Below are 13,090 nucleotides of genomic sequence, written 5' to 3' on the forward strand. Positions count from 1 at the left end.
CTACAACTCCCAAGAGCCCGCGCGATCCACTTCCGGGGCGCCGCCCGCTGCCGCCGCCCGCTCCCCCGGATTTGAAACCTCCCGCTCGCTCTCTTCCCCCCCCCCCACCACGAGAGTGCGCGGCCGCGCGTGGGCGCGGGGCGGGGCCTGTCCCCATGGCAACGGCTGGCGCCAATGGGCGGCGCGGCCTGCGGGGCCCCGCGGTGCGGCCTCGGCCGCCTCCTCCTGAGGGGAGCGACTGGGGCCCGGCTCCCGCCCGGCTCCCGGAGCTCGAGGCCTGCGGGGAGACGCGGGTGTCCGTGGGGCAGCAGGGCCGGGCCGCTTCGTCCGAGTTTCGCCCTTCCTAGCGAGAGACCGGCCGCGGTGCCCCGACGCGGAGCGGCGCTGCCGCTTGGGCCTGCCGGGCCCGAAGGGCTTGGGCGGGCCGCCCCGGGCCGCGGGCCGGTTTATCGGCTGTGTGTGGGGCCTGGAGGTGGGCTGCCGCTCCTGCGGGGCTCTGCGGCAGGGAGGAGAGCTGCCTGAGCTGGGGCTGCCCGCAGCCAGAAGGGATAAACCCGCTCCGGGCTGAAGCTCGGGCTCAGGCCTCGGGTAAGGCCGTCGCCGGTGCTGGTAGTGGGAAAACGCGGAGCGCTCCCACGGGCAATCTGACAGCCTGCCTCGGAAGCGCTGTGTAACGTCGCCCGATTCAGGGGAAGCCACGTGCATCAATATATCAACGTACCAAGCAGCCACCAGCCTCAACAACCGTGTTAATATTTAACCAGCTGTATCTATCTATAGGTAGAAACTTACTCCTCATCTTAAATATTCACTTACTGCTTAGGGTCGGATCCGCTGAATATCCACGGACCGTTCGGAGCTGGCTTACTAGGACTGAAACCGGAGTGGGCTAGCTCCTCCTTTGGCGCAGGACAAGGCTCATCGCTGCTTCTCGCTGGAGTAATCCTAACGTGAGCAAAGAGAAGCAGCGTTTGTCCCCTGCGTTACTAAGGCCCTGGTTTGTAATAATCGCCTAATTACTTGTGAGCAGTTCCAGGCACTGCCTGAAGATACTGAGCGGCAACCCGTCAAATAGCGCGGAAGCCTTACGGTGCTTCCTCGCTTTTCCCTGCCGTTAGAAGCCCGAACAGCGGGAGTGCGCGAGGAGTTGTTAACGCTCGGGTTCTCAACAGCCACGAGCCAAAACGTGTCTTTGCTTTCCACAAAACGCTGAAGTCGCGTGGGTGCAACGGTGAGCTTTGTTAATGGTTAGCAGAAAATGCGCAATGAGGGTAGCTTAATTTGTGAGGGGGGAAAAGAGCTGCAGTCTGGGTGTGCCGATTTGCCATCATATTACCGATTCTCTGGCAACATGAACTTGGACAGCAACGCAAACGTGGGAAACGGTAGACTTAAAATTATGGAAAATGTGGAAGTTTTAAGTTCTGTCTGGTAATTTAACACTAAACGCAACGTGGGTTTGATAAAGGTTTTAGCAATTACTACTGAACAGCTTACTTGCGTGCAGAGTTCTTCGCTTGTTTTTTCTGGCCTTTTCTATTCACCGTGATTTTTTTCATATGATGCACATATTTATAAATCAGCCTTTCAGAGTACTAATCCCAAGAAAAGCTTTGTTTCGGTGAGATTGAAATGACATTTGAAGACATTCTTACGACTTAAAAGCTTTCTTCACCGAGAAGCGTTGAGATGCCCGGGATGATTTAAGCTTACTGAATTTCTCAGTTTCTTGCTGTGGTCGGCAGGCCACAGCTATTTTCGCATCAGTTGTACAAAGGACATGAGCCAAAACATGATGGAAAGGCAGCCGTCTAAGGGTGAGAGTGTGTCAAACTGGAATTTCCCTAACATTTCTCTGCCTCCTCGCAGAACCGAAACTCTAGGTGAGGCAGACTGAAGAACGCATGTGGGACCGGAGGAAGCGGCAAGGAATATAGAAAATTTGCATCTGTAGCGGATGCTTAGGGGTGTCCAGCTACCGCACCTTGATTCAGAAGATGGAGCGTGAAGTCCAGCTATTTCTGCAGACTCTGAAGGCCGAAAGGTTAATGGGTAATCTTCATCCCCCTGTAGCATTTACAGATAAGAACAAGGACAATAAAAGAAAGTGTTACGATAAGGGGAGTAACTTATGCCATTATCTCCAGCTTAGCTTAAAAAGCCTGCATAATCATTCAGAAGTCATCTGTTAAGTAACAAGTAAAGCAATTCGTTTCTGGGGGCTTAGAATGGAAAATTGCTTTAATACAACGACTTTGTAGAGAATATGTCAAGCCATCTAAAGCATGATCATTTAATTGTAGTTCTCTACTTGCTTCCCACTGATTACAGTATTTTTACTAGCGTTACTTTGTAGTCCCTTTTCCAAGTAACCTAAGAGATGCTGCAAAGGCTGTTTTTAGGCAAGATCTAAATAGTTTATCACTCCTTGTAACTAAAACGAAGATAAAACCACGGACAGTATTTTGATTTTTCTTTTTTTGTTCCCAGGCTTTGTTTATCCAATAATCTATTTCTGTTCTGAAAAAAGAAAACCCTTAAAAATACCAAGTCCAACAGAACTAACAGAAAAGTCTGCTATCTATTGCCCTCTAGTTAACCAAATTGCTGTACAACTCCTCTCTGCATCCCTGCCCCATCCGCCACCCAGCGTACCTTAGATCTTCATCTGGACGCCTAAAAATCCATGTATTTTCCCCAGCTGTATCCCCTCAACCGCCCCCCCCCCTCCATTAACCCCTCTTCTGCCCATGTCCCTTCACCGTCAGCTGTCCAACAGGCAGCGAGCAGTGTTAAAAGCCACGAAAATCACAATGTGACCCTTGTGTCCAGGCTGCTTGAGCCCACACCACCGCATGTGGAAAGGGGGCTGACTTTACTCCTCGTTTCCACAGGAGAACTCGGTATCTCTGCATTTTTTAAATGCCTCCGTTGAGTTTATTTGAAACTAGTTAGTGGGTTTAAAGGTTATCAGAAAAAGTGCCAAGGGGTCAGCCTTGGCTGAGGAACATCTGAGGAACCATCTGAGAGACAGCCTTGCTTTAAGAAAAAAAAGACATCCCTATCGCCCATCCTTAAATGAGAACAGAGACATATAAGGTTCCCAAATGAAGTTCCTAACAAATTGTGAAAATTATTGTATTAAAAAAAAAAAACACACCCCCAAAAAAATACAGATTCTGTTTTTGGAGACTGAAAACTGTTCAGTGAGTGCAAGCAACAAAGTCTTGCTGTAATTCTGGCAAAACATTCTTTTAAATTTTCTTTTCATTTACTGTCTTTTATCACAACCCAGACGTTGTTGCTCTCATTCAACAAATTAAATGAGTAGCTGATATTCTTTCTAGGCCTTTTAAGATCTAACACTTCTACAATCCAGTTATGTTAGACTTTCTTGTAGGCTTGCTCATACCGTTCTGTGTGTGGTCATGTGCGGCTTTTTTTTTTTCTCATTGAAGTCCTAAAGACAAAGGGACTAACACTACGTTAATGTGATTTTATAGAGGCTTATTGTCAGAAGAGCTCAGACTGATTGCTGCTCTTTCTGTCACAATACCTGGAGGATATTGAAAAATATGGTAGCATACAGGAAAGCGTTTCCATTTTAGTTCAAGCTTTCTTAGGCTTTTTCTATATTAAAAGGTTAATACAGTTTTTGGAAAAGCTGTGAGGATTAACTGGAAAAGTTACTGTGAGTATTTGCTTGGAAGGCCAGCTGTCATTAATGCAATAGTTGAGCTCATCATTGTTACTAGAAAGTCAGGAATCTTTCTTTTTTTTCCCCATGGGATACTACCAACAGCTGCTGCAGCGATGTGGAATCTTAAAGGCAAACTGCTGCAGCTTAGTAAAAGTCAAATACAAATGAATTTAGCTTAGGGATGACTTGCAGAAATGGAATTGTGAGAAAGTGAGCGCAACTGCCCAAAGAAGAGGCAGAGAAGCACATAAACCATTCTAGCTAAATAGTGTGTCCCAAGAGCTCTTTTGACTCTGACTGAATTATTTTGTAATTGGAAAGGCGAGATTCTACTGAAGCCAACGAACAGAGGCTAAGAAGCAACGTCTAAGAAAAATTCAACTTCTGAGATTGAATTTGATGAACAAATCACTGAAGTTGTTAAAACCAACCAAAAAAACATTTTAAAAACACTAGAAGCAGGAAGCCAGTTTAAAAAATAAAAATAATTACAAACCCAAAAAAGAAGACTCTGTCTGGCCTCATACACTAGTTGTAATCAACGGAACAACTAAGAAAGATCATTTCCTGATCCCCTCTGTTGTGAAGGAGGATGTTAAAATTCCCTGCGGTACCTTTTAGAGCTGCTGGTAATCTGGATGACCTATTAAACGTCAGAAAAGCAGATACTGGAGCAAACTGATAAATTGCTTTTTAAATTAAGTCCAAGAATTGTGAAAGAAAATTGTGCAGTCAAGCTGCTAAAAAAATATAAAAAGTGCCTCTAATGGAAGTTGTTAGGCTGGATTGTCAGCGGGTAATACATCATGTCTTAATTTTTTATATGAAACTCCATGCTTTCATTTCTCCTTATGGCTGTCATGATGAGACACGACAGGATGTGGGTAATTCTGGGATAGTAGAAAAGTTACACGGGCTGAGTTCTGCGCTGGTCAAGAAAAAAACGTATGCATTTTCCCCCAGCCCCAATACGAAATAGTTACAAAAGACCCAGTGATATCTCACTGTATGAAGTAACTTTATAATCTGTTCCCAATTAAACATTAGTATTAGAACGAGAAAAATCTTAACTCCTTGGAAGTGGACTGGCTCATTAAGGATCTTGGAAAGAAAGACCTCCTCTTTACCTTCTTAAATGCTCTTTTTTCATCTTCTTTTTCCATTTTTTGCCTTGTCTCAGGCACCTCTTTGTGGTCTAATATTTATTATAAATGATACAATTTTCTTCTGAATTACATTGGCCTGAAAATACGACCAGCAATGACACTACCTCTCCAGCTGCAGCTGTACCGTAAAGTAAACCTTCGGGAAAAGGTTTTGCATGGGCAAATGAGACAATTGTGAACATTAAGTTCTTAAATGTTGCTTTTGGCTTACTGCTTTGGCAAAAGTATTTAATCAGAAATCAAAGAGTATTTTTAGAAACCATGTTCTCAATCTGCTACATCAATAAATCAAGCTGACACAAACCCCTAATGAAACACTATAGGGTACAATAGCTAATCCTGTGACCGTTTTTCAATAAAACGTCACATAAAAGTACTACTGTCCCTTCCTGAAATAACATAAAACATCCCACCTTCTGACGAGCATGTGTGGAAGCATTGCTTCTTCAGTCTTAACGTGCCTTCTGGTGGTCTGTATGCTTTGGGAGCTCTCTGCAACTTCTTTGTGTGATTTCCAGGTGTTATTTTCTATAGAACAGCTTCCTCTCCCAGAACTGTCCCGCTCACCCTGCTTAACTGGTATTCTGCCTCGCGGGGTTATTCTACAGGAAGCTACGAAAGGGTAATTCAGGAAGATGTTGGCTAGAAGGGACTAGTAGACTGCGATGTATTCCTGAGACATTGACTTTGGTCGTGGCTGCTGAAGAAACTAAGACATTTCCCACGCAACCTCTGCCAACGGCGGCTTTCCCTGACTCGGAGTATTTCTGAGATCCGCTGAGGTACAGGATTACAGTCTTAGCTTTTTTTGCTTAAGTGCGTGAGTTGAGTTTTTCCGGTTTTGCCCACTGTGCTGAATCACCAGAGAATTCTGCTCTGGAGAGACGGCGGTGTGCGAGCTGCCCGCTGTGGAGACCCGGTTCCTCCCCACCGCGGCCCTCAGCGCTGCGGGCGAGCTGCGAGCGTGGGGCGCCTCCTTCCCTCATGCCCGGACAAGACGGAAAGCCCTCGGGGAGTTGGATGAACGTTGACTTTCCATTACTCGGGTTGGATTAATCACTGGCTGAGATGCTTTGATAATTGGATTAGCGTATAAAATGGATGGAGGGCGGAGGACGGGCTCCGCGGTGGGAACGTGTGCTGGACGTGTTCTTTGTTTCGCTCTGCCCGGAGCCGCGCCTGGCCGCCGTGCAGCCGGGCCGAAGGGGGCCGTGGGGTGGCTGCTGGCGGCAGCTCGCCGGGCCGGGCCCGACCCGTTGCGCGCTCGAGAGCCGCGACCGGTGCGACGGCTCCCGCGCCGCGACAGGACAAGATGGCGGCCCGCCCCGCCAACGACCGGCTCGTGAGCAAGGGCACCGCCCCCTCCGCGGTCTTATATGGACTCGGGGGGCGGGCTGACAGTTGTGATTGGCTCACCAGCCTGCCCTCCTCACCGCTCCTCCCCCCCAGCACGTGCTGGAACTATTTACCCTTTCTGGTTGGTTCCGCAGTGAGCGCGTGCTGCAGCAGCCAATAGGCGGCGGGCGGGATGCCGGGGCTGGTGTGCGCGCCTGCGCAGTGCTGAGGCGCGGGCATTGTCCGGCCGGCCCCGGAGGAGCCCGCGCTCCCCCTGAGGCGCGGCGCCGCCGCCTCCCCGCCCTCGGGCCCGCATGGCCCCGGCCCCGGCCCCGGCCCCGGCCCCTCCTGGGCTGTGCCCGCCGCCCACCGGGCGGGCGGCTGCCGCGCGGGGCCGCCAGGCCGCGCTGTGGAGCCGGGCGCGGCGCCTCCGCCGCCGGCTGCGGGCGCTGCAGGCCCGACAGGTGGAGCGGCACGTCCGGCACCAGCTGGCCGGGCTGGCGCGGCACCTGGAGCGGGCGGGCCCCCCCGGCGGCCTGCCGCCCGCCCTGGGCCCCGACCTGCGGCTGCTGGCGGCCAGCGCTACCGCCCGCCTCCGCGCCACGCAGGGCGCCTGCGACTCCGACGCCACCGGCAGCAGCAGCGGCTCCGGCGAGGAGAGCGAGGCGGACGGCGGTGGGCAGCGGCGCCCCGCCGCGGCCTCCCCAGAGTGAGTACGGGGGTGCCGCGGCCCTCCCCCGGGGAGGCGCCTTTTGGGTATTTCCTGCGGCGTTTGTGGAGTTGTTGAAGTGCTGTGGCCGCTCGGACGTGCGTTTTCGGGTTTGTTACGTACGAAGCATCGTTTCAGTGGTGCTTCTTCGGAATATCAGGGTTTTTTTGTGGTAAAAGAATGAGGAAACAGTTTTCTACCGTCCCCGTTTATCATCTGGCAGCTTCCCCCGAGCTTCGTTCCTCAAACCCGAAAGCTCCCCCCGCCCCGTGTCACCGGGAAGGGACGGCTCCGGAGCCACCCCGTCCCGGGCTTCGCCTGGGGGAAGGAGCCGGGGGGTGACGCCGGCTGTGAATTTCAGGGCGTGGGGGCAAATGGGGCTGTGGTCTCGTATCTCCGGTTTCCTCCCGTGGAGGGGACGGCGCTGGGAGCCCCGGGGGGGGGGGCGGCGGGGAAAGCGGCGGGAGCGTTGGTCCGAAGGCAGCAGGGATGAGAGATTTCATCTTGTGTTCACCCCCTCATCTTCCTTGTGAGCTTTTATGTTGTTTTTTTTTTTCTTGAAAACTTGTACACCAAGTATTCTTTGCCATCTGTGCTTTTATGGTGCTTTCTCTTCTGTGTTGGTTTTGCATATATTAGGTCAGAAGTATTTGTAATAAAGAGTTTATCTGCAACAGCCTTTGCAGTGCATGCCACTTCATGGCCTAACGCTGTTTGTGTCCATCTTGGTTTAAGGATATGAGCAAGATCAGGTTTGTAGGAAGAAGTGACTTTTTGTTAGACCGCCTGATGTATCTGGGGGCGGGGGATAAAGTTTGGCCCCGGTTTGATAAATAAAGGTAGAATAGGGCTGTTTTGTGGTAATATTAATAGAAAAGAGCTAACCAGATTGGTGTTGATGGTGGGACAAACAATACGAAGAGAAAGCTTTTACCTTTACGAAGGTAAAGGCTTTTCAAAAGCCCAGTGTCTGCACTGATAAGGGTTTTCTGTATTATTCTTAACCAACTTAAGGTGCTTTTGCAATAGGAATGTTTTTGAAGTGCGGTAGAAACCAGCATGCATCAGCTTTGATGTGGCAGGGTTGCCGATCTCGGTGGTGGGCGATGTGTCTGCATTTCACAATAAACACACAGAACTTTCAAAATGATCGGTTTTGCTTTCTGTGCATGAAGTGGTCAGTAGTCTGACAACTAGCTATAATGAGAAGAGAGGTCTTTGCTACTTTTTTTTTAACTTTATATCCAAAAGTAGTACTTGTGTGGTCCATCAAAGAATGCAGTTTGATGAGAGAAGCTGGTTGACAGCTGGCTGCTGGCAAAAGGGGTGGCCCGCTCTCTGCCCCGGCTCCGCACCCCTGGGCGAGCACAGCCATGCCTCTGGCTCCCCAGTGGAGTGGTTCATGGTGTGAAACTGTCAGCTCTGTAGAAAAATGAGCTTTTGTTCTGCCGCTTTGTCTCCTGAAGCTGGTGTTTGTGATTTTTAGGTGTTTGCCAAGAGGAGCTCTTGGGGCAGAGGAGAGGGAAGCAGGGCTACCTCGCTTGGCTACTGCTAACTCTTGGGAAGATTTATCGCCTTTTAGGAAAGACCCAAACGAGCAGTGGTTCTGTATGGTAATTTTAAGTTGATAAGCACAGATTGTAAAGCCAGGTGATGTTTTATTCCTGCTGGATCTATCTGCTGAGCAGTTCAGTGTATGTATCGGATCCTCTAAATAATGTTTGTACCTTGTGGGGTTTAGTCTGTGAAGTGTTCTGAGGTTTGCTGTTTTCTGAAGAGAGGAGACAGCAATTAGCCGTAGACACTTATTAAGATTTGGTTGTGCTTTAGAGATCCTGGGTTAGTCTTTTTCTAACTGTTCTGTTGAAGTAACTGTTCTCTCCGCTCTGAGATGACCTGTTCAGTGGAAACTGATAGCTGGAATGACTGTCTTGAGGGAGGGAGAGTAAAGAAAGCTGTTTCTTAGACAGACATATCCTGCCGTTTCCTACTGTAACTTAGTCTTTATTTGTCTGTCCACGATGAATGCATGTTTGGTGTGTTAACTGTCCTCGTTCCACTTCAGAAGCTGGAGGTCGTTCAGATGGAAGTCTATGTAATTCCGCGTGCTCTCTCTTCCCATTAAACCATTGCATTCCGGTCTCCCCTGGCCCTCAGAGCTTCCCTGAGCATCAGCAAAGTTGCAGTGACCCAATTCTGCCTCCCTCGGCATTCGGAGAGCAGCAATGAAAAACGTAACGACGTGGCAGCCCCTTGAAGAGTAATTCATGTAAGGGTAGAGGACCCCAAAAAGACTGCAAGGGAGTTTGTTGGAAGCTTTCATCTGCCAGGAGGCCAAGAAGGTGGCAGAATGTAGAGGGCATCAGCCAGTGAGTTAAGTCTTTGTAAAGATGTTTTCCTGCTTCCTTCTGTTTATTAAAAAAAAAAAACAAACAAACCACCTCAGAATTGATTACTTTGGCAGTCAAAATGGATGAAAAACTTCTTGTGCATAAATCCAAGACAGCAACTTCATAAGATTATGCCTTTCTCGGCGTAGCACTGATCATCTTCCTCTGGCTCGCTTGTCCAGAACTTTCATTGCATGCTTAGAAATGTGCAGTATTTAAAGACACATTCTGTATTTACTCAGTTTTCTTCTGATTGATTTGCCATGTAGTTTCCCTTGAATGTAATCCGGCTTGGAGTTTTCTGGGAACAGAAACGTTTCAGAGGGGTGTTGTACATTTGTGTTTATTTGTAGCAAAGGCATGGTAAGATGAAGTTTTGTTTTCAAGTATTTTTTCTGATTTTTGGCTTAATTCTAATCTTGTAAAACAAAAAAACCCCAAAACATTGCAGAAGAATATTCTAAAAGATACTGATGTCACGTTATTCCCGCAGGAAATACTGGGCTTTTGCTACTGCACTTTTTGTGTTGTGTTAGGATTGCTTTAAGTTAATTACTATGAGTCTTTCCCCAAAAATACTCTGCTTTGTTCGGTGAATGGGATGCTGATGTCCGAATACTTCACGTTCAGTGTTTTCTCTGTGTTTCAGTCTGTGGCTTTGCCATATAAACTGCGTGCTGTTGAAACATGGCTGTGAAGAAACATTTATTTCTTAACTAAACTACAGCGAAAGTTGTTACATAGACCAGCTATCCCAGAAATACTCACAGAAGTTACGAGCAGCTTCAACCCAAATGGTTAGCTTGAGAGAGCTATAAACAGCTACAGGTTTTACAGTCCTGTATTACATGAGCTCTTTTTTATCATAGGTTAATTGCTTAATCTGCACAACTGTCATAAACCAGTGTATCTAAAGGAATGTCATTATTTCCAGTTTATAATTTAGTGCAGAAACAGAATGAAATACAGATGTTTGGTGGGGGTAATGGCTTGAAAAATTATAGAATAAGTAGCACATGATTTTCCTGTTTTAATTTTGACTTTGGCTTCAACTTAAAAAGTGCTCTCAGCTGCTTTACATCTCTCAATTGTAGCTTCCAAGTTGAGCTCACGGTCTTTTTTTTTTTCTGTCCTTGGAGCAGTGTAAATCCCAGCTGGGATTTGCACAAAATTCGCCTTTCCATGTTCCTCTGCATGTATGCTCATGCAGGCATTCACAAACCTGCTCCCTTGGACACTTCAGTTAAGCTTGGCTGAGTGAGATCTTATTTTAGCTGTTGCATGTTTTATCGCACAGAAACAAATTTACCTGGGTACAATTCTGAGTTTAGATTTTGGACCTGTGGAAGGCATCTACAAGAAAGGGGCTGTGTAGAGGAGCAGTTCAAACTTCTGCTCTTGATTGAAGGCAGGTGGCTGCTAGCTGTGACCAGGCAAACGTACAGAAATGGGTGTTGGTTTGGTTTTGGGGCTAGTTGGTGCTTTTTGCGTGTTGTGCTGGGGGAAGGGGTATCAGAGGGAAGCTGGGTTGTGGAACAGGGAGTGGAGCCTATAGAATGGGACAGACCCAGCAGAAGCTTGAAAAATCAATTGCAGATTCTTGCTTTAGGTCTTATTCTCTCTCTGCTTCTAGATACTTTGTGTAGTTATTTCCTTTTAATAAACATAAATGTTGGTTTTCTTTGCTTGCTGCTTTATTAGTTAAGTTCTAAAAAACAACTCAGCAAGATTTGAAGCAGAAAAAAGGTGATTGATAGTAGACCATTTGTGCTTAAGTGTTGAATATGCTTCTGTACATTGATCTCTTCTTCTCGTGTCAGATTATCTGGCAAAATCAATGTTTTGAAATTGCACATTTTCTTTAACTAATCTGTGTTAAATGCTTATTTTCTCATTTTGATGTCTACTGTTAACACTGTAGTAACTCTCCCAATATTGTGGTATGCAAGATGTGGATTACTACACTGGGAGATTTCTTACCTTGTGGTAACGTACCTAAACTAACGGCAAAAGCATGTGAAGTTTCTCTTCTGGCTGGAAAGAACCGTTGTAATCTTCTGATCTTGACCTCCCTACCACAAGGCAATACTCAAATAGACCTTCAGTCTGTGAATCTGTAAGGAGCAGATCCAAACCTGTCAAGAACATCTTGTAGACAGTGATTTAAAATAAGGGTGGGGAAATACAGGTGTTTCTGAAATAAATTCTTTCCATTCTGATAAATGCTTTCATCAGAACTAGCCTTAAAAAATGTTTTTCCTCGAAGAGCACATGTGCTTATGCCTAATGGGATCACAGGCTTAGGGCTTTAAAATCTTGGCATGCCTGATTTTATTTTTTTCTGTGAAGTTCCTGGGACAATATCTTTCTGCTTCTGTGTTCCCATCATATCATGACTGAAGTTTGTATAGATGAGATTCATCTGGTGTGTTCAGAAGAGCTATCTTCTGCTTGTGTTCCCCGAGGCAAGTGATCCCATTTGGTGTCATCAGGTTGTGAGGATTGTGCCACTCAGTCATAAGGACATTCAGAAACCTTCTAGTGAAAAATGTCCCCAAAGAAGAAAAGTATTTGTTTCCTCTTTGAATGGTGGTCTAACAGGTTGATCACTCTCAAGCAAGGGTGCAGAAAACTCTGTATCCCACAGCCTGTAATCACAAGAAATGCGACCCATAGTCTCACCTCACTTCTTTTAATACTGGTTTAGTAATCTGAATGTGACCAGTTCAGGTTTTTATACAGGTACACAAAACCTATCTTAAAAAAAACCCCAACAACCTCACACGTGCCATCGCAGATGGAGGTGAACAACTAGTTCTTACGTAACCTGAGGCTTATGCAGTTCCTTCCATTTCAACCTGAAACCAATGGTTTTAATTCATTAGATGTGGTGAGCTTGAGTCATTATCAGGAGAAGAGAGAAAGCTTCCTGGAAAACTACAAGCAGGATAAAAGTCTCCAGAAAACACGAGTCTGATATCCAGGCTCAAGAAGTCAATTGTGATTACCGCATCCTTGTGAACAGCCTTGTTCATCAAAGTATCTACCGATGAGTTAGTAATTTCTTTCAGACATTGTTTTAGCTTGTTGTCTTTTCTTTCTTCAAAAGGTTACGTTCTGCAGATGTCTTCATACCTTGATAGTGGCAGCAGATACATCATTTGAGAGAGAAACTGTCTGATAGTGATTGCCATTGTCATGCTGTCAGTAAGCACATGGTCTTTCTCCTTTCAGTGTTAGTAGAAAAGAGCTGGGGGAGAGCTGAAAGGAAGAGTCCCTGCAGATAAGAGGTTTCCAAAGGGAGAAAGGAAGGGCTGTTTCTGCTTTATGCGTTGCCAGAGAAACAGTTGGAGCTAACTGAGAGCATGGTGACCTGCTCTGCCTGGTCAGGTAAACGTCAGTACTGTGTGGTCTGCCCTGTGAACGGCTTTAGAGGTATTTGTCTATAAACACGATTTTTGTAAGCTTGCTTAAAATAGAAGGTGGTTTTCATGCGTTTTCTGTGCATATGTGTTGGTGATCTTGGTTTTTTGCTGTGACTCTGCGTGCATACCTTCAGGGAGCACTGTCCATGGCCAGAAGCGATGCTGACTTTCTGGCAGAGCTTTGATCCGGGCGAGGCAGGGGTGTGTAAGGTGTTGCTGGTTAGATCCACCAACGGTTAATGCTGTTAGCAGTTCCAATGTCCCATGTTCAAGTCATAAACTTCATTGAACTATATATGTATAAAATGGGGAAATTTTGCTACCTTGATTTAAAAGTTTGAGATAACCGAGCCACTTTATTCATG

The 13,090-nt window shown here is 46.9% G+C and overlaps 1 protein-coding gene across 1 annotated transcript in view; it reads left to right on the forward strand.

The window, feature by feature from the left end:
- The first annotated feature begins 6,515 nt into the window (after nt 1-6,515).
- The window catches only part of LOC132317207 (KAT8 regulatory NSL complex subunit 1-like), a 33,998-nt gene continuing 27,423 nt past the window's right edge, over nt 6,516-13,090 (forward strand). The window contains exon 1 of the mRNA XM_059818756.1: nt 6,516-6,910. Within this exon, the coding sequence (XP_059674739.1) occupies nt 6,516-6,910 (395 nt within the window). The remainder of the gene's footprint in view (nt 6,911-13,090) is intronic.

The sequence above is a fragment of the Gavia stellata genome, chromosome 6 (genome assembly GCF_030936135.1).
Source record: "Gavia stellata isolate bGavSte3 chromosome 6, bGavSte3.hap2, whole genome shotgun sequence".
NCBI lineage: Eukaryota > Metazoa > Chordata > Aves > Gaviiformes > Gaviidae > Gavia > Gavia stellata.